The sequence below is a fragment of the Pimephales promelas genome, chromosome 17, assembly GCF_988280905.1.
Source record: "Pimephales promelas chromosome 17, fPimPro1.hap1.1, whole genome shotgun sequence".
Lineage (NCBI taxonomy): Eukaryota > Metazoa > Chordata > Actinopteri > Cypriniformes > Leuciscidae > Pimephales > Pimephales promelas.
The window spans coordinates 13,679,460-13,701,438 of record NC_142785.1 but is presented as its reverse complement, the minus strand read 5'-3'; the positions used below and the strand labels follow the sequence as shown (position 1 = coordinate 13,701,438).

The 21,979-nt window shown below is 35.9% G+C and overlaps 2 protein-coding genes across 2 annotated transcripts; one reads left to right on the top strand and one right to left on the bottom strand.

Annotated features, from left to right (window-relative positions):
* Nucleotides 1-419: 419 nt before the first annotated feature.
* pelo (pelota mRNA surveillance and ribosome rescue factor) lies at nucleotides 420-9,703 on the top strand. Its single transcript, XM_039691266.2, has 13 exons — nucleotides 420-604; nucleotides 1,350-1,442; nucleotides 1,573-1,723; nucleotides 1,943-2,033; nucleotides 3,148-3,311; nucleotides 4,417-4,477; nucleotides 4,565-4,726; nucleotides 8,074-8,120; nucleotides 8,229-8,302; nucleotides 8,956-9,027; nucleotides 9,179-9,253; nucleotides 9,386-9,417; nucleotides 9,503-9,703. Exons 1-13 carry the CDS (start codon nucleotides 564-566, stop codon nucleotides 9,592-9,594), a joined length of 1,155 nt encoding a protein of 384 aa, XP_039547200.1. The 5' UTR covers nucleotides 420-563; the 3' UTR covers nucleotides 9,595-9,703.
* Nucleotides 9,704-14,160: 4,457 nt separating this feature from the next.
* Nucleotides 14,161-21,585, bottom strand: paqr4b (progestin and adipoQ receptor family member IVb). The gene is made up of 3 exons (XM_039691099.2): nucleotides 21,375-21,585; nucleotides 19,314-19,532; nucleotides 14,161-16,119 (listed from the first exon to the last, which is right to left on the bottom strand). Exons 1-3 carry the CDS (start codon nucleotides 21,583-21,585, stop codon nucleotides 15,686-15,688), a joined length of 864 nt encoding a protein of 287 aa, XP_039547033.2. The 3' UTR covers nucleotides 14,161-15,685.
* Between the last annotated feature and the right edge of the window lie 394 nt (nucleotides 21,586-21,979).

The following is a 21,979-nucleotide window of genomic DNA, read 5'->3' as shown; positions in this document are numbered from 1 at the left end:
TCAAAGTATGAATCTCAGATTTCCAATATAAACAAAACGCTATTAACCCTTGATGAGATAGCGATGTAAAATCTTTTCTCAGGTTCGATCCTTTTAACAATCTATGTTGGACAGTTTATTTATTAGCACCGACTGCAAATTATTCATAAAATGTACTGTTACAAAAAAAATCGAAACATAAAGCAGTGTAATTTCAATCTAGTATGGAAGTATTTTTTATTGAGATGGGCCTCACTGCAGGAAATCCAGGGGGAGGAGTTGAATCCAGATCTAACTCCTCCCATCCCCAGAGCCGATCCTACCCATTTCCGCCCTCTGATCCCCAACCCCACCCCTAATCCTACCTATCTCCACCCCTTAGATCTGGGTCCAACTCCGCCCCTGGATCTAATATCCAATGATGACGAGATCAGAAAGCGACAGTTCGAATCGTCTGATTCATTCCAAAGTGGCAGAATTTGCCAATGCTGATACGGAAACGTCAACAAAATTGACGATTAAATGGATTAGGACACTCGCAATCAAATATGCATTTCGTGTTTGAATAGCTAACCTATTTGAACATGAAGTTGGTTCATAAAGACATCGAGAAGGATAATGCCGGGTGAGTGTTAATCTACAGCACTTTTGGACAACATGTGCGATTTCCGAGTTGAGTGCTATAGTGCGGTGATGGTATCATATGACAATACCTGGGTTGCTATTAACGTTAAATAAAAACATGATAGAACAGTGGTGCTTTTTTGATTGACGAACTGACTCGGAACGCGCATTCTGTTCAATAGTACTCCAAAATGCTGCTAATGTTAATGTTAATGTTGTTAACCCGGTGCTCTGTTGACAAACTTGGCATGTTTCACTTTCACACAAAATATTGCCTTTGCTGTAGCGCCCAATATTGACCGTATGGGCCGAGTCCTTTGCGGATGTATAGAGAGTAATAAGCCTCAGGTTTTAGCTGCAATGTTGTATTAGATAATAATAATAATATTTACTCTACAAATAAAATGGAACTTTCACTTTCTAGCACTTTCCGCTTGAACGTCAAATAATTGTGATAAATACACATTTTTGTTGAATTGAGGTCAGACTCACCATGACTCAGCCATAGTAGTTGTTTAAATTTCAAACAAATCAACCTGAAATATTCATATATATATATATATGTTACTTATCATTTAAGGGTAAGAAACCATTCATGTCAGATGTATGTCTGAGCCGATACCCTGGTGGGCAGGGTGTATGTATATATGCCTGTGTGTTTGTGTATATACATAAAATATAATATTGTGACAACACAAACATGGAGATATGTTACCAACAATTGATATTGAATTTCCTTCTTTTAGTCAGGTGACACTAATACCTGATGAGGCAGAGGATATGTGGCACACCTACAACCTGCTGCAGGTGGGCGACAGCCTCAGAGCCTCAACCATCAGGTCTGCCTCTTTTTCTTCTCCAACAACCACTCTAGCCTGCCTCTTTTTTCCAGTCTTGGTTTATCACTCTTCATATTAGAAAATTTTTCCCATCTGTTCAATGATGAAAACAATCTGATGTCACAAACAGGAAAGTGCAGACGGAGTCCTCCACGGGGAGTGTGGGAAGTTCACGTGTGCGTACCACCCTGACTTTATGTGTGGAGACGATAGACTTTGATTCCCAGGCCTGTCAGCTCAGAGTCAAAGGAACAAACATCCAGGAGAACCAGTATGTGAAGGTCAGAGTGCATTAACATTTTTTTTTCTTCATTTTTCAAAAGTTATAATATTACTATAGTGCTAACTTAGCACCTAAAATATAATTTATACATTTGAATATTAATGGGAATAACGTTTATAATTGACATTGAACCTTTGGATAAATTCCATATATTATTTTAGTCTAAATGTGAAAGCTGGAATGAAAGTCATATTTCTTGTCTTGTGTCATTATATAGATGGGTGCCTATCATACCATTGAGCTGGAGCTCAACAGGAAGTTCACTCTCGCCAAAAAAGTCTGGGACAGTGTGGTTCTCGACAGAATTGGTAATGTGTTGTGTATTTTTGGAGTAAAATTAGCTTTTCTAGCTAATAGCAATTTCACATACTATGTAATATTTGAAATTTAGAGCTATTTTGTAAAATAAAAAAATGAAATTTTATAATAGATGGAAACAGGAATTTTCTTTCTTCTGTGAAGACGAAAGTTTTACAGTGAAAATGGAAGCTGAAAAAGTATTATTTTATTTGACCTATGTGCATTCACATAGGACATGGCTCTCATCCATCTACCCTTGTAATGTAAAAAGCAAGTCTACACTCACTCTTTACATTATTTCACACCCAAACTTGGTGGTCTTGGTGGTCAAATCTTTTTAAAAGTCAGTAAAAGTACATCTGATTGCAATTTATTAGATAGATAAAAAAGCTGAAGAGACTTTTTACTGCTGTTATGGTAAATGAGGACTCTAAAGGGGTCATGACATGGATTTTTAAAAATTATTTTAATATATTCCTTGAGATTCACTGATAATGTTTAAGTTGTTTGTGCAACAAATATATATATGTGGTGAAACAAATATTTTCAACCTTCATTCTGGCCCTCTGTCTGAAATGATCCATTTTTAAGGTGCAGCTTCTATAAGGCTCGTCAGTAAACGGTCACTGTTATGATTGGTTAACGTCAGTGCATAGACAATAGTATTAATACCCAGCAGTTTACTGCTAATCACGTGTAGCCGTTAAGCAACTGAACGCCAGTGGTTGAGGTCTATGGTGAAGTTATGTGAAACTAGAACTAGAAAATTTGATTTCTCATGTCATTACACCTTTAATTCTTTCCACATCACTCCAAAGAGAAGTATGGGTAAGACCTAAAAGGCAGGAGTGAAAGTAATATTTCTATGCACGTTTTTATGTGAGCATTTACAGGCGTGTGTGCTTCATAAGGACACCGCATTAAGAAACATGTTGCCTTTGCCTTATTGTACGAGTAACTGTGCCACATTTTGTTGTTGTAATGCGACCAAGTATCTTGACATGAAAACTGCAGTCACCGTTCACTTTCAATACATGGCATAGGACATCTATGAGTAGTATATTAAAATGATAATGAATCTGATCCAGCTCATCACCAGTTTGTTTGAATCCTGAACTATAGAACAGGCATGTGACCCCGCTCAAAAAGCAGATGTGGCTGCAGTCGTGATGCAGGAAGGTCTGGCCAATTTGGTTCTCGTAACACCAGCCATGACTTTACTCAGGGCGAAGGTTGAGGTCACCATTCCCCGCAAGAGGAAAGGCAGCTGTGCTCAACATGACAAGGTAAACCGATAAAACTATGCACCAATAAATATGACTGACATTTTTTTTTAACAAATAAAAATGACTGTTTCCGTTAAATATTGTATGTTGGGTAGAAGAGGTCGGAAGAGTCACACAAACTTATATTTCTCTAAATTTTATAGTAGATCAATGTAAATTATACTTATTACTTTACCCAAGGGATATCATCTTCTATGTATAGATTTGTGTGAAACTGAATGATATCATAGTGTGTGTGTGTGTGTATATACATCCTACTGCCTACGGGTCTCTAATCAGTTTCAAGGAACATAAAAAAATATATAGAACCTAAGAAAAATTGAACAAGAACACAAAGGAAAACATCATGAACAACATGCTTATTTTGGTCAATTTTTTTTTTCTTTTTAAAAAAATAAAATAAAAAAGAAAGACAAAATGTGACCCATTCTTTTTGGTTTTGGTTTTAAAACTGGAAATAATTCAGCTTGATATTTTTGTGTATTACCAAAAGAAACTGTTGTCGTTGTCTGGAGTGATGCTGATTGTGTAACAGAATATTTGAATATTCTTGAATATTTGATTCACACATCTTCAAATTATACTTTTTTGTATTTATATCACCCCATTAAACTAGTCTGCCATGAAAAACAGGTTCAGACTACATTTTGGGATAAATAAAGGATTCTGAGCGGGTGGTGAATTTGATGTTCTCTCTAATGATCGCTGTAATCGATTTTTCTCATCACTTTTTTCTCTCTTTAGGAGAATTGTGGAAATGCAATCATGGTTTTTTTTTTTTACATTTGTAATTGGAGCAAACGGGAATGGAGAAATTGTATTTGTTCAGTTTCTCAAGTTTAACCAATTATGCATCTTTCTCTTCCAAGAACCCAGATATGTGTTTTTTTTTTATTTATTTACTTTTTTTATCCATTGCATCCATACATTTTTAATTAAACTTTAAGAATCAGAACAAGATGCCACTGCTGGTATTAATTCTGGTTGCACTGTACTCTGTTGTGTACTCCAGATTTTGTCGGTTCAATGCATATAGAAATTACTGCATATATTTAAAAAATATGAGACCCGTTATATACAGTGACACTGATGTGTTCTATTTCAGGCGTTAGATCGATTTTATGAGGCTGTCATGCAGGGCATTCTGAGACACTTCAATTTTGATGGTAATTTTTTTTAATCAGATAAAAATATACATTAGATAAATAAATACTGATGTTTTTTTTTTATTTATTTATTTATGTGTTTCTCAGTGGTGAAGTGTATTCTGGTGGCCAGTCCAGGCTTTGTGAAAGATCAGTTCATCTCATATCTCTTTAAAGAGGCAGTAAGACAAGACTGCAAAATTCTTCTGGAGAACAGATCTAAATTCATGATGGTGCACTCCTCATCCGGACACAAGTATTCTCTCAAAGGTCAGAGTTCCTCAATCCTCTGTTCACCTTTTAAAGTAGGGATGTGCAAAACCTTACATTTTCATAATTGCTTAGTAGGCTTGTCATGGTTTATAGCAGCAGTTAGAAATGCTACAAGGGTAGATGCCATGCAAAGACATTGTATTAATCAATATCTTAATGAATATAATAACATTCAATAATGTAAAGTGGCTTGCAGCTAAACTCTGCAGGACAGTGCAGACTAGGACCAGGATTGTGCAGCCCTGGCCCCTGACCTAAAGAAACACTTTGACAGCCAGATCATCTTTACAGATGATTAGTGTTACATGTGCGTTATTACAAATGCACTGACAGAAAACATTAGCTTGTATTTGACAGAAATAACTGTGTGAGGCAGTACAAAAGCTGATTAAATGCTGTAGCGATGACATATTCATGGAGGACGAGGACTGTGAAGAGCTGAGCTAATAATGCAGATTCAGTCGCCAGTCGTGGGCAGGGTGCTTTTACATTGTGATGCCACAATGCCATTGTGATGTGGCAAATGGATTGGAAGGATTTTTACCATAATAGGGTGGTTGTGCACACAGACACATTTATGTTCAAAAACAATGTAAATGTCAGTTTAGCAATGTTACAGTGTTAACCCATATGCTTTATAACCTCAGCAATTCGCTCTGGCATGCTGGATATCAGTTCCGGGCCAAATCATGACTGATGGTGACCCATACTTGCCTTATTATTGCTTGGGGTTGATCACAATTTGTGAACTTCTGCTTGTCCACTTGCCTTTTGAGAACTAGCAACAGATTAGCTATGGGATTAAGATTCGGGAAGTTGCATGGCCACGGATCCAAAACTTCAATGTTATGATCTCTGAACCACTTCATTTATTATTACTCTTGTCTTGTGACATGGTGCTTCATCATGCTGGAAATTGTATAGATCATCACCACATTGCTCCTGGATCATTAGAAGTTTCTCTTAGAGGGCTTGCAATTGCTATATATAGGTTGCACACCTTTGGAGCAACTAGAGGTTAAGTGTCTTGCTCAGGGACACATTGGTGACTCACAGTGGATTTGAACCTGGGTCTCTCTCACGAAAGGCATGTGTCTTATCCACTGCGCCATCACCACCCGCAATTTCCTTGCATGTGAGGCAATTTTGAGGCAAAGGGAATGATACATCTTTCTTTGAAGGCAACTATTGCTAACACAAGAACACAATGATTGGACGCACTTCTTCTGTTTAGAGTACATGTTGGAACACGTTTAGAGTTTTCTTTATAATAATGGGTTTCAATGGGAGGAAAACACTTAAAGGGTTGGTTCACCCAAAAATTAAAATGAAGTCATTAAAGGAGAACTCTGGCACAAAACGAACCTTTGGTCTAATTACACATTGTTACCTAGTCAACCGTTATCTGAGATTTGTTTTCATGATTGCCGAATGTAAATAGTTTTATCTCTAAAAACAGTTTAGCCTATAACGCTAGTATAATGCTAGTATATAGGGCATAGAGTAATGACAAATAAAAATCGCTTGTTATTACCACTAACAAGGCTCAAAATAGCCCCACACTAACACGGTAGCATAATAAGGGTCTCTACATTCAAACCGAAGCATTGAGAACTTTGTCAGTGTCCATACAGTTTAATAAGAAGACATTTTATACACGCAGTCAATTTCGAGAAAACAGGAAGAAGCCATCTTTGAAAAATAGTCTCTACCAGTCGATCTACAAGCGCTGATCCATGTGCGCTGAACTGTGCAGAATCTCATATGGTCCATTGTTTCCGGAAGAAACACGAACACGAACCATTTTCTTCTCTTCACATGTACACGTAGCCTACTGTCCGCGCTCACCTTATCACCTTATTCACATCTCACCAGCGCACTTGGATCGGTGTTCGTAGATCGACTGGTAGAGACTATTTTTCAAAGATGGCTTCTTCCTGTATTCGCGAAGTTGACTGTATGTATAAAATATCTTCTTATTAAACTGTTTGGACACTGACAGTTCTCACTGCTTCGGTTTGAATGTTAATCGCTTATTATGTTACCGTGTTAGTGTGGGGCTATTTTGAGCCTTGTTAGTGGTAATAACAAGCGATTTTTATTTATCCAAGCCCGTAAGACCTTTGTTCATCTTCGGAACACAAATAAAGATATTTTTGATTAAATTTGAGAGATGGATCACTGCTACATAGGCTCCTAAGGGATTAAAACTTGACGGCCCAGAAAGTCATTGAAGAAAATGTCTGTTTCACACAACGCAAGAATTGCGCAAGAAGTAGTAGAATAACAACACACAGTTCTCGCGCATGCGTCATGGAAATCTCTTGAACTCTCGCCTCAGGCCCAGAAGGAAGAAAAGGAATAGTCGAATAAAGTTGTTATTTTTGTTTTATTTCCACACAAATAGTATTCTCATCACTTGATAAACTTATAGTTGAGCCACTGTAGTCACATGGAATATTGACTTTCTGGGCCATCAAGTTTCAATCCTTTAGGAGCATATGTAGCAGTGATCCACCTCTCAAATTTAATCAAAAATATCTTCATTTGTGTTCCGAAGATGAACGAAGGTCTTACGGGGTTGGTACAGCATGGGGGTGAGTGTAATTGACGACTTAATTTTCATTTTTGGGTGAACTAACCCTTTACTGTGTGATTAAATACATTGTGTTTACTGTAGGCCTGGTATGGTTTATTAATAAGGTGTGTACAGAATTTGATCTTTATCACTGTCTTAGTAGCCTATTAAGCGTTTTCTTTATAATAAGGGTTTTGCTTAAGGAGTAGTTATCAATGCGTTCGTATTCTGTTGGCTACATATGCTTTATTAATAAGGTGTGTACAGAATTTGATCTTTTAACATGAATGTCCATTGGGGGCTGCTACTATTTGCTTCAGGGTTTTGAATGTAGAAGTATGAAAAATGCCTGATGGGATTCTTTGCTCGGTTTTTAACAAAAAGGAAACGTTCAATTTCGCTTAAAACATTGATTAGAACGAGTGATGTTCAATGGCGGCATCCATTTTTGTTATGTAGGCTACAAAATCTGCTTCAAAATGCCAGCGCTGTCATCATCGTGTAAAGCCCGCCCCAACGTTTCTGATTGGTGTCTCGATTTCGACGGATTGGAAATGGGCTTGAATGAGCTCTTTTCCAGACTAACTTTCAGAGCAAATCTAAATTTGCCGGAAGTTGTCTGGGTTTTCCCAGGCTATGGTCAAACCGTTTCAGACACTTGGAAAAGAGGTGATGCTGCAATGTATATTGAGGGTTTTATTTAGTCAACTTTTGCAATATCCAGTTTTTAAAGTGACATTATTAATGTGAGATTTTACTTCTACAGAAGTGCTGTGTGATCCAGCAGTCACGGCTCGATTGTCTGACACCAAGGTGACTAAGTTTGGATTTTTCCATCTACATATTAAAGCTTGTAGCATTCTGCAAGCACAGTTTGGTGTCTACTGCTATGAGGTTTTTTATTTTTATTTTCTGTTTTAGGCTGCTGGAGAGGTAAAGGCTTTGGAAGACTTCTACAAGATGCTTCAACAGGAGCCTGATCGAGCTTTCTATGGGTGATCAAACTCACTACCTTTTAAATGAGTCATTCCTCTCTATCAGGGTGTCCGCGGGGTTTTAAAAAGTATTAAAAAGTGATAAATCAAAATTGTCAAATTTAAGGCCATTAAAAGTGTTAAATGTAGTCTGAGAGGTATTATTTTGAAAAAATTAGGTATTATTTTTTTTTCAGACTATCAGATGTCCTATTTTGTGTTTGTGTTAGTCCGTATAAATATGGGCTTTAGCTTATCTGGGCACAATCAAAGATCTTTCATCTCTGTCTATGTTTGATGCTGACATCATATTCAGTGAGAGCTAATGCACTTCGGTCGCAAATGCAATCCACTAAACATAAAAATGGAATGCGTGCTCTAAATCTATTCATTTTTGTATGTTATAAATGTTCAAATCTGTGTAATAGAAAGGTCGCTGGTTAACACTTGCAATTCAGTGTCGTGATGGTTTTAAAAAAAATTCTGAAGGTAATAAAAAAGGTATTAAAAAGTAGTAAATTAAACTTAAGGATTACTGTATATACCCTGTCTATATTACACACAACCTGAATGAGAAAAAACATTTGCATTTCAGGTTAATCAATGACATGTTATTGTACGTGATTATTTATGACAGTCTTTTCATCCATTAATAAAGCTTTATTTCTGGACAGATTGGCTCATGTGGAAAGAGCGAGTGAGGCTTTAGCCATCGACATCCTGTTGATCAGTGACAAACTATTCAGGTAATTTTGAAAGTAATAAATTCATTATTTACCTTTTATGACTTTATATAGAAAATGAATATACTTGTATGAAATAAATAAATAAATATATATATATATATATATATTTATTTACTTATTTTATTTTAATTTTTTTTCTTCTTCATGATAGACATCAAGACATAGCCACCCGCAGCCGGTATGTTCGGCTTGTAGATGCTGTAAAGGAAAATGGAGGAACTGTCAGGTATTTTTATGAATTTTCAATTCAATTTCAGTAACGTCATGCATTTGTAGTTCTATATGTGTTATGGAAAAACATTGATCTTTGCTCATCACCAATATTGTTGACTTTCCTCCCCCCCTGCTTTCCTTTTAGAATGTTCTCAAGCCTGCATGTATCTGGTGAACGTAAGCTATTTTTTCAAAGTCTTGGTTTTAGAGAGGATAATTTTGGATCGTCATGTGCCTGAAATGGTGCGATTTGTCTCTGTAGAGTTGAATCAGCTGAGTGGAGTGGCGGCCCTCCTGAGGTTCCCCATCGCTGACGTGTCTGAACCTGAGGACAGCAGCTCTGATGAAGACTAACATTATGGTCTTGTGCAAAAGGATTTAGTGTGAAAGGTTGGGAATGCTTCACATTTAGGACTAAATGGAATAAGAATCCATAATGGCCTTAATAAAGGATTTAAAAGCAGTTGAAGTTTTACAAAAACCTTGATAATTTTGATAATTTATGACTGATGCAATATCAAAATAATCTACTCAATCCACATTTGTTTTCTATGAATACTACTCAGAAAAACACCATTCGTGCCATTTTTTGAATGTCATTTTCAACAGTTAATGGAGTGAATTCAGAAAGTGGTTTGCGTAAAGGACAAATTCGGTATTTTACAATTAAAGCCCTGTTTTAGGATCATTTATGTAGACCTATTTTTCCGAGCGCCTCACAACAACCATACATTCTTCCGTTGAGTGCTTGAATAATAAATAATAGACTCTCCAGCCCAGTTGGTGGTGATAATGCACCTTTGCCAATTGCAAGCAAACCACTTGTATAGTGTAGCCTACAATACCGCAACTGCATAAGACTACAGAAAGAATACAAACAACCCCATTTCCGTTTCCGGCGGCGGAGTAATACCGTACATCACAGAACATACGATACAAGTCAATGGAGTTGTACAAAACCTACGATAAAACCTGTTGAAAAAAGCATCTTGAACCAAAAAGGGGGAGGGGTTGCTACTACAGAAACTGAAAATTAATTAATTGTAAAATTCTGAACTTGTCCTTTAATAGACCAATTCTTTGTCAGCATTGCAGTTTGTCACACTGAAGTAATGGCAAACATACTCATATAGTCACACTAAGTAGTTTATCCATTTACACTATTACACACATTTTAGTCTCAATAGCAATGCAAATGCAACTCACCTAGCCATGCAGTTGCCATTTCCAGTTAATATGTAGCTTAGATTTATTGTAACTTATTTTTTCGTTGACGATGACTCATGTCTTCCACATCACTGTCTTATAATTCTGTTCACAATACACGTCTCACACTGACAGAATTTGTGGTGTAACAGGCCAACAGCTCTTCTTGTAAAACCCAAAGAATACTTACAATTTTTATGAATACCGTAGAGTATGTTTCAGGGTCACCAATTCACAATTAAATAATTTGTAGAATAGATTATATTTCAATACCAGAGTTTCAATCACCAAATACATTTGGTCTAATATGTCAGGCAAACCTTTAACCTGCAGGAAAAAAAAAAAAAAAACACCCCATGTCATCAGTTTAAAAGTCCAATTTTGCAGGAAAAGCGCAGACTTGGCAACCCTGGTGTGTGTATACTGCACATGAGGGAAATCTTTTGATTAGCATTAGTAGTAAGAGAGCTTACTGTATGCGAGCAGCATACACTCAACCTTCACGTGATTTATTTTTTATTTTTGTTGCACTAGTTAGTCGGTCCTAGTGTTAATTTTGACACAAGTGTTAAAATATGTCTGTTTACAATTTTTGTTTCCATGACAGTTGTTGATGAATCAAGACGAGATTAAAATATAGTTAAAAAAAATGTATCTTTACCAAAACCTCTCCCTATATTCTTCAATGAAAATGAAAAGAAAAATGTTTATCTTTTTATCAAGCCTCCATGAGCTTTAATGTTTAGGGGTTGCCAGATGTCAAGTTCAAATCTCCCAAAACAGAGCTTTTCTTTTATATGGATACATTTTCTGTCCTGTGTTTTACCTTATCCTCGTAACCTGGAAACCATGATTGCAGATGATCTGAAAACACAGACACGCATAAGTTGGAGTCTAAAGATCTCCATTGATATATTCTGCTCAAATAAAAGTGTTTTGTTTAAATTTTTTGACAAACATTCTCAGTGATGAACTGTAATAAATTCAAACATGGCTCACCAGTGTGATTGCAGAATAAATGCACTTATGCATCCTCTCTATGACAATACAAAGTCTGTTTTTTTTTATAGAAAAAAACATTAACATAATATGGAATTAGTTTTAAGAATTTCACTTTTGAGTTTTACCAGTTATAACGTAGTGCTCGTTAATTTATATGATAATAAATAAAATCATATTCAAAAAATCAATAAACTAGATGAGTAAATGACTAAAATAAAACATACTCTTGATTTGAAGGAACAATAATTATGGTACAATGTAAAAAACAAAAAAAAATCAATTGACAATCATAATCCGATTACAATTTTGAGAAAAATAGATTAAATATGACTAAAAAACAATAATTCAATTCCCAGACTTCTAGTCAACTAAAAAAAAAAAAAAGCTTTCAAAATTACCAATAGATGGTTTACATGTAGGCAACACTGGCCTAGTCCGTTGTTTAACAGACCAAAAACAGTCAAAACTTCTGGAGATCATATTATATTAGATGCTCATGTTGATGAGTGCTAGCTTGTGCTCGTTTAAAGATGAAATTTTGTAGTGTCCTGCCCCTGTTTGTGCACACTATCAAATGCAGGACACTGTGAGTAGTTGTCTTCATTATTTTTTGCTTCTTCATAAAGGACTACTATATTTCAATTGTATTTGTTGATATAAGTTCATAGCGCATTTTGTATTTTTTCTGCTTTGTTCAACATATGCCGCGAAGAAATGATGCTAAGGTATTGCTGGGTGGCTGAATGTGTAAAGAACATATCTACAGGTCTCCATGACATTATGTTATCTAGATATTGCCAAAGACCCATGGCTTTGTATTTTTGCCCATTTTCTAGTCTTTATATAACAAAGTAGTTATAGCACACCTTAAGCCTCGCAATTTTAAGTTATTCATGTCATTATCAATGGCTAAAATGGAAAATATTGCACTGTTGAAAATATAAAAGTCCATACTTTTAATATATAAACATTCCCCACACATGCCAAGATTACATACTTCAGTGAGATACAGAGAAAGACTTTCAAGTCCAGCTTGTTTAATTCAAGTAATATTTTATATTGATATACATTTCATATTTTACACATGTAGCACCTTGTATATAGAAATCATCAGGTTTACCAATATAACGCCATAAAAATCCCAGATACAATCATTTTGATTGAATTTCTGAACCGTAGAAGGATAAAGTGCGTTCAAAGATTATCATTGCACATTGTATTGGGGTTTCTTTTCATAACATCTTATTTAATTTTTTAACTATACATTTTTACCATGGTATTCCTTGGTTCTCGACTCAAAAATAGAGGTCTGTTCTGAAATGACTGCAGACAGTGGTGAAAAACAGTGCTAAATGCAAAACTAACCATATAATTGTGCATACATAATATACAGGCCTATCAACTTTTAAAGGAAAAGGGACTCTTTCCATATATTGTTGTTGACATCAAAGGTTGTTCCCTCATCAACATCTGTCATAAATTAATCTCTTATTTTCTAGACATAAATAGGATATGGGTCATTCCGTGTCAAATCAACCAAATTCAGGAACTTCCCCGGCAATATTAAATGTCATGGATGTATACTTACTGAGTAATTCACTATTTTGTAGAGGGTGGTCAAAACAACCATTTTCACCTTTGATTTGGAACCAAATTACAGGGGGGTAAAAATGACTTTAGAAAGTTGGCAGCACCATTATTTTGGATGGTCTATTAGTTAAATCTGTTGACTTTAGTAATCTTTGTTGCATTTTATGCCAACAGAGACAGTAAAAAAATGGGAAAAAGCACTACTTTTTTTGCCCTAAGTTTGCATGCCTGCAACTCCAGAAGTACCATATTAAAATATCTGTCTGCCCTATTTTGGTTTTAATAAACTTTTTTTTTTTTTTTTTTGGTATCTCCATTTTAAAGGCCCGATATGTAATCCCATAGATATGGGGATCTTAAAGGGTTAGTTCACCCAAAAATGAAAATTAAGTCATTAATTACTCACCCCCATGCTGTACCAACCCCGTAAGACCTTCCTTCGTCTTCGGAACACAAATGAAGATATTTTTGATTAAATTTGAGAGCTGTATAACTACCACATTGGCTCCTAAGGGACTGCCTCTTGACGGCCCAAAAAGTCAATGAAGAAAATGTTTAAATATCCCAAGTGACTACCGTGGCTCAACTATATGTTTATCAAGCGACGCGAATACTTTTTGTGCGAAAAAACAAACAAAAATAACGAGTTTATTCGACTATTTCTTTTCTTCCTTGTAGGCCAGAACGAGACTTCCTTATACATTTCCACGACGCATGCGCGAGAATTGCGATCTAAGCTGGTGTAAGCAGATCGCAAATCTCGCGCATGCGTCGTGGAAATCTAAGGAATTCTCGTTCTGGTCTACAAGGAAGAAAATAAATAGTCGAATAAACTCGTTATTTTTGTTTGTTTTTTCGCACAAAAAGTATTCGCGTCGCTTGATAAACATATAGTTGAGCCACGGTAGTCACTTGGGATATTTAAACATTTTCTTCATTGACTTTCTGGGCCGTCAAGAGGCAGTCCCTTAGGAGCCAATGTGGTAGTTATACAGCTCTCAAATTTAATCAAAAATATCTTCATTTGTGTTCCGAAGATGAATGAAGGTCTTACGGGGTTGGTACAGCATGGGGGTGAGTAATGACTTAATTTTCATTTTTGGGTGAACTAACCCTTTAATGGCTCCATATTGGTCAACTGAACACATTTTCAGTGGCCAAAAAACACATGTGGGTCACTTTGCATACAGATGATACTTTTTTTTCTTTTAAATATATTAAGAATATCTGAACAACAAATAATGTTGAAACTAGAAATGTAGTTTTTTCAATCAACAAAATTGCATAGAATTTACCTGTCTGAGAGACAAATATTGTTTTTCCAAAGTTTGCGTGCCTGTCACTCAAAAATAATTAAAGATATCCTAATATGATTTTAGATTCTGGTTCTTAACTTTTCATTTGAAATCTTTTGGTAACACTTTATTTCGATAGTCCACTTTAGACATTCTACTAACTATAAGTAACTTTTCAACTACATCTCAACTAACTGTCATTAGAGTATTAGTAGACTGTCAGCTTAATATCTGCCATTTTGTTGGTCTCCCAACACACATTCAACTGACTATAAGTAACTTGGCAACTACAAGTAAAGTTATTCTCCTAACCCAAAGCCTAACACCTAACCATAACCCAACAGTCTACTGACAGTCTACACTAATATACTAATACTCTAATGAGATTTAGTTGACACATAGTTGAAAAGTTAGTTATAATTAGTAGAATGTCTAAAGTGACTATCGAAATAAAGTGTAACCAACCTTTTTTTCAAGTCCCCAATATGGTTCAAGCCCATAAAGATTTGTGGATCTCAATGAGGCTCCATGTACAATTTGTTGTATTTAACCCAATTTAAAGGGTCCACAACCAAATGTGGTTCACTTTGCACACTTCTGACACTGATTGCATTTAAAGGGGAATGTCTGAGGAATAAATAATGTAATTTCCCTCTATTAAAACAAATGCATATAACATACCACCTCCTCAGCCCCACAAGACAGGTAGGAGTCATTTATGATGATTTTTAAGAACATGCTTTTCTTTACTTAAAATTGATCCTAAGAACAATCTCCGGCAAAAAAAAGATGAGAACATTCTTTAGAAAAGTTTTTAAGAATACAAAATATTCTTAGCTTTTTCCTTACATTATAAAATAAGAGGAAATTGGCAGTTAAGAAGAATTGTTTTCTCTAAAATGTTTTATGAATCTGGCCTCCAAATCTAAATGGATATTAAGGTATCTTTAATTATTGAATAAGTGACTTGCAAACTTGGGCCAAAAAACACAAGAAGTGCTTTTCCTATTTTTGAACTTTCACTGTTATCAACTGATTTAACTAATAGATCTACTAATCTGTGTAAAATCAAAATAAAGTCTAAAGTCATTTTTACCCCGCTGTAAATTGGCTCAAAATTTCAGGCAAACATTGTAAATTTGACCCCAACTCTACAAAAAAAATAAGTGGCTTAGCGAGTAAATATGCATCCAGCACATTTAAAATTTCCTCTGGTTGAGTTAAACACGGAATGACCCATATGTATATCAAAGAAATTAGCATTTGATTACCAATTGAAATCACCACTGAAAACTCTACAACAATTTCCCTGGATTTCTTCAAATATCATGATGACATATCAGTCTGCAAGTTTATTCACCAGGACAGTGATACACCTTTAACCACTTTAAATCCTCTAGCGTGCCCCAGTGCAAATACAGAATGGACAGGATGACCATGATGTGCATTATTTGGTGACTATTTAACCAGTAGTCAAACCGACCAGGGCTGAAACGCTCAGGCAAGCGGGAAATATTTACGAGTCCCCCTACCAATGCCAAAGCATCCATGGTGAGGTAGAGACGGAGGGATGCGGGGCTTCCTTTGCCTACGCCAGTCAGACGCAACAGAAAGAGAACGAAGCGGAACAAAGCCTGCCAGGCGAAAGATTGCAGTCGGTGCACATTATCCCGTGCAGTGACAGCGCAGTAAACACCATAGCCAGAGAGGAGGAGATATGCCAACATCGCCACACAACGGAAAGATGGGTTACACAACAAAGTTATGTAAATGATTGGCAGAGCACCTGCAAAAAGAAAAGTACAACAGATGCATTGAACTTTGGCCCTTGAAACAGACTGATCTCATGAAGTAGAGTGTGTATGACACGCCAATTCGTATTTCCATTTGTGGTGTGCTATCAAGACGCATAATCGCCTTTCAGCGTGTTTATGAACGCCGTTGACTTAACGTTATATAAATATATGACTTACCTCAACCCCGTCCCTAAACCTAACCGTCACTGGGGTTAATGGCATTTATGACTGTTCCCTTACCATCCTAGGTAAAAAAAAAGATATGACTTACCTCAACCCCATCCCTAAACTTAACCGTCACCTTGGTTAATAGCATTTATGACTGGAGATTTGACTGCGTGTACAGACACGCGGAATGACGCGGACGTTAATGGCGTAGACATACACGCATACACGCGGATAGCTCAAAATGCGTATAGATAACATGCCACCTGACTCGAAAGTAGCGTATATGTTTACGCAAAAGTCATGATGTCATGTTGCTTGAAAGCAGCAACGATTTGTACAAGAATTGATTAAAACATTCTAAAAAATAAAGGTCCATAGAAGAACCATTTTTGGTTAAGTGAACAGTTCAAATAACTTCTTAATGTAAAGAACATTTTGATCTAAATGACCTTAGAACATTTGTGCAGTAGAAGGTTCCATGGATGCTAGAAACTTGAGATTTCATCAATTCACTATCTTAAAATAATTTCTTTCCTCAATTTCGTTCTGCAATCTGTGTGAATTTGTTTGTGTTAGATATTAGTTTTGTTTGTTAGAATATTTCAATGAAGTCTCGTTTTTATTTAAAGAGAAGTGTCTTGTGTTGTATGCTTATTTAAAGGAGTAGTTCACTTTAAAAAAAAACAAAAAAACTTTTGTTGATAATTTACTCACCCCCATGTCATCCAAGATATCCATGTCATTCTTTCTTCAGTCGAAAAGAAATTAAGGTTTTTGATGAAAACATTCCAAGATTTTTCTCCATATAATGGACTTCAATGGGAACCAAACGGTTCAAGGCTTTCAGTGCAAACTGCAAACTGTTCAAAGGGCTGTAAACGATTCCAGACGGTGAATAAGGGTCTTATCAAGCGAAACGATCACTCATTAAAAAAAAAAAAAAAAGTTTAAGTTTTATAAGTTTAAATGCTCGCCTTACTCTGTTTTGTGATGCGCGTTCGTGACTCTCCTGTTTGAACTCGTTTATCAAAATGAATGAATTTTTTTTGTGTCATTTGGTTCATTCAACGAACGAAATGAACGAGTTGAAAAGATTCATTCATTTTGATGAACAAGTTTGAACAGGAGAGTCACATACAAAATGAATAAGACCCTTATTCATCTTATGCATCATTTAAAGCCCTTTGAACAGTTTGCACTGAAACTGTCTTTGGACCTTGAACTGTTTGGTTCCCATTGAAGTCCATTAAAAAATCCTGGAATGTTTTCATTAAAAACTTAATTTCTTTTCGACTGAAGAAAGGAAGACATGGACATCTTGGATGACATGGGGGTGAGTAAATTATCAGCAAACGTTTTTTTTTTTTTTTTAAAGGAGCAATGTGTGATTTTTAGCGACATCTAGTGGTTCGGTTGCGAGTTTGCACCAGGTTTGCACTAAGGGCTCAGCCCACTGCTCACCCCTCCCTTTCGAAGAAGCTACGGTTGCTTAAACGGGACAAACATCTCGTCGGCTGAGACAGCAGAGAATAGCCAGAGTAAGACAAGAGTGTGTAACATTGTCACTGTTTCTGTACCACAGTCCATTATAAACCACATCATGGATACTGTTTACAAAGCCATAGTCAGGTGAGGATCAAGGGTTTTAATATATAATTTAATATAATAATAGTAATCAGCTGATTGTCTCACAAACGTAACCAGCAGCACATTTCTCCACACATACTGTAGCAAACCCATAATACAGCGAGGGAGAAGCTATATATTTTTTCTAACAGGGTAGTAATAGTTTAGCTGGCTAATATGAGCTGTTACTGTGGCTGAGCTGGGACTCGTCCGCATGAGTCCAAAGGTCGGAACTGCGCGCGCTGTTACAATCATGTCATCTCCGCATCCCATAGATACTATTTACTACACACAATAGGCTTTTTTCTCTGATTTTGAAAACTCTTCGTGATCGACTTTAGTGATCTAAAAGTCTGTATCGACGGGTTAGTGATTCCTGTAACGTACTGTTTTACGGTCAATGACATGAATACTAATCATCAGCTGTCTCACGAACGTAACAGCACATCTATCCCCAACATAACAAACCCATAACACAGCGAGGGAGAACTAAGTTACATGAAACAATCCCAACTACATATTTTACACCAATTACAAGGGAAAAGTCACTACTCACGGAGTGTAAGGCTAGCTTCCAGCTTTCCGCTACTTCTCTTTCAAGGTAGTGATGAAACGCGTTCTGTAGCGCTGTTTGTTCGCGTTCGGCTACGGTAGGAATATGACGTCACAACATGGAGACCTTCATAGAAGGGGATTCCCGCGGTTATGGAGCTATTAATGTCTCATTCTAAGGTAATAAAAACATTACGGTTAATTAAGTAAGTTCTTTATACACCACTGAAAACATAGTTATGGATGTCATATTGCATTTCTGTTAATAGATACTCAACTTATTTACACATTGCACCTTTAAGTGAACTACTCCTTTAAACTGCTGATCTTGTTACCTTACTATTAATAGTATTTTCACTATATTTTGGATAGTAATATCAACGCTCCAGAATTGATATTTACAGGCCGTTCAATTAAGCGTGGGACGATTCATTTGTTAGGCTGTAAAATGAGTGACTCTTTCGAAATTCTCTATAAAATTAATAATAATCCCCTTTGAGCTGTTTCCCTTACAATGCTGTAACACAGTTATTTCTGTATAGTCCCTTTTGCCAGCTCACTGAATGAGTGATGCCTTGTTTGACAATAAGGCATAAAGTCACTCTCCAAAACGTTCACCCTTTGTGTTCCTCTCTAGTGGACTGAGCTGCCATCCTCCACCTGAAAAGGAGCAGCTGACATTTTTCCACCCCACCCACACCCATAAACCAATGCAATTTCACAGATACTAGGATTTATTCTCTGTTTTTCTCTTTTCTAGCTTGCTTCCTAACCTATTGCCTTGTCCCTCTCTTGTAAGTCTTCATCAAATTTCATTCTAAATTTGGTAGGCACTCACCGAGAGTGTTGACAAGACAGACGCCAACCATGTCGAAGCACAGCAGTGTGTCATAAACATGTGCTCCACCTTCGTGGTTCATGAAGAGATGGTAGAAGACTGAACAAATGGTGGGAGACAGACAAGCCAGGTAATGCACCACACCAATCCACCACTCATCCACTTCAGCCCATGGGATGTTCACAGGCAAAAATAGCAAAAAACAGATGAAGGGGATACCTTATGGACAAAACAACAACAACAAAAAAACATGTTACCAAATGGCAGAACCAGATTTCACCAGGTACATGTTCCAGGAACAACATTTCAATCAACCAATTGAGTTATTGAGACAAAATATGCAATTTGATGCGGTTGCTGATATTTATGGCTCTAAAGATGAAATACTGTAAATCAGATCTTTATAGTATCCAATCTACTTACATTATTGGGTGACAACTGATATTTATATGCATTTTATGTGTCTTAAGATGATATTTGTAGTTTTTATTCTGGGGGGGACAATATAGATGTAATGCAATACAATGATGATTGAGATGTGTATCATATTGTATCATAGATACATTTTAATATGAGTTCTAAAAAATGATATATGCATAATCAAGTGAAGCTTCAGTCATGTGTGTATTCATCTTGAAATATGACTAATGATGTAAAAGTTATTTTAGATTTCACAGCAAAAAGACATGTAGAATTTTACTAAAATGCTTTTTACTTCCTAAAAAAAGCATGAACTATCAGTCAGAGGACAGAAGGTATTTTAGAGGCCTTAGAAATTTGCATATGAAATATTATAGGCTTTATAGGGTTATTAGTTAATGGTCAATTCGGTAACACTTTACAATACAGGTGCACTAATAAGCATTAATTCATGCTTAACTAATACACAAATAATACTGAATTAATGTGCAACTAAGGATCATCTAAGCTATTCATTAATGATTACCACATTAGGAACTGAGTCTTTAAGGTTAATGTATTAGTTCATATATGAATTGTTTTTAATTAAATATGTAATTTTTGATTAATTCCATAATAACTCAATTTTTTAACTAATAGTGTTAATTAATATGTTAATTACCAGAATGAGTCAAAGCCTTGTATTTCAACTTCCATGATAATATGACAGGTACACTAATATGCATGAATACATGATTAATTACTTCATTGTTAGTGCAAATTCGTGTGCAAATTACTACAATTACTAAATGACTACTTAATAATGATGTGCCCCAACAAGTAAAGTCATAACATAATGATACCTTTGCAAATTCATTATCTAATGATTAATTAAAGCAGACAACTGGAAGTTGAAGTGCATAGCTTTGACAAATTGTGGTAATTAAAACATTAATTTACACTATTAGTTAATAAAATATGTTATTAAGGAATTAAGACACAATGACACATTGAATTAATAGCAATTAATGTATTACTTAATCTATTAATCATATAGACTCTTTTATATGATTGTTTATTACTGGTGTTTAGTTGCTGATGCAGTAATCATTAATTAATGGTTTAGTTCTTCATTAGTTATACATTAACTCATGATTATCTGTGTATTAGTTAAGCATAAATTAATGCATATTCGTGCACCCATATTGTATAGTATTACCGTTGATTCTATTAAGTTCAATAAAATTACTAAAACTGTTAGTTCCTTCCAAAATTTAGGCCCACCAAAGTGTTACTGCACTTTTACTGCTCACAGCAATTATACAGTACATTATCACATCCAGTGCTGCAATTCTCTAACACGGATTAGATGTAATCCCACGTAATGCTATTTACAAGCCCTTCTGAACAGTGTTACTGAGTGAACCGTAGAGAAAGTTGCCCTAAATTACATGTTCACAAGGTTTCCCTCCTCTGTGCATGGGTGTTTCCCCGAACCTTATTTCAGTAACTCTCCCATCAGTGGAATAATGCAAGAATTATACGTTGAATTTAACATCCACAAAATTACTTTATAGCTCCCTACAAGTTTACAGTTGATCCTATGTTAAACAATTTCTAGACATTACAGTACAAATTACGCGTTTTTTTTCTTCTCCATACCATGTGTATAGATGTTTCCAAGTTCATTATGCAGATAGAACAAACTTCGCAGACAGTCTTTGGAAGTGGATATAGGCCGGTATCCTTTCAGGACATATTTGTTGAACTGAAGATGTGGTGGTGAATTCTTAAAATCCAGAAGTTTTGGCCCAGTAAAAAAATCCATAGCAGAAAAAGTTAAATATGCTCGAATGTCCTTGACCAGTTTCATCTTCCTTTGGGAGGAAAGCCTGTAATCTCTTTGAATTTCTTACATCAAGCTATAAATGCATAGTCAGCAAGGTTTAGCTAACTAGCTAGTTTTAGCTTACTAGTGATGGTAAAAGTTACTTATTAATATACCCATTGTCTTGGAAGTACTGCCAGGTAGAACTGTAGCAACATGTTGCTTGCAAAGAAGCTGTGGGCCAATTTACTGCTACTTAGTGTCAGCCAATCAGCATGAAGTAGTCAGGCTCAGCAGAGGCGAGCTCATGGAAGATTACAGTTCCTTAAGTACAAACACTAGTCTGGTAGATTCGACACATCTGCTTTTTACGGACATTTATTTCAGAAACGGTAAATATGATAATCCCCAAAAAATTCTTTAAGCTACCCTAAAATGG

Coding starts and splice junctions, on each gene's coding strand:
- pelo (XM_039691266.2), top strand. CDS start 564: ATGAAGTTGGTTCATAAAGACATCGAGAAGGATAATGCCGG. Junction 605..1,349: donor ATCGAGAAGGATAATGCCGG/GTGAGTGTTAAT, acceptor TCCTTCTTTTAG/TCAGGTGACACTAATACCTG. Junction 2,034..3,147: donor TGTGGTTCTCGACAGAATTG/GTAATGTGTTGT, acceptor CCTGAACTATAG/AACAGGCATGTGACCCCGCT.
- paqr4b (XM_039691099.2), bottom strand. CDS start 21,585: ATGAAACTGGTCAAGGACATTCGAGCATATTTAACTTTTTCTGCTATG. Junction 19,533..21,374: donor TGGAAACATCTATACACATG/GTATGGAGAAGA, acceptor TTTGTCCATAAG/GTATCCCCTTCATCTGTTTT. Junction 16,120..19,313: donor CTGTCTTGTCAACACTCTCG/GTGAGTGCCTAC, acceptor TTCTTTTTGCAG/GTGCTCTGCCAATCATTTAC.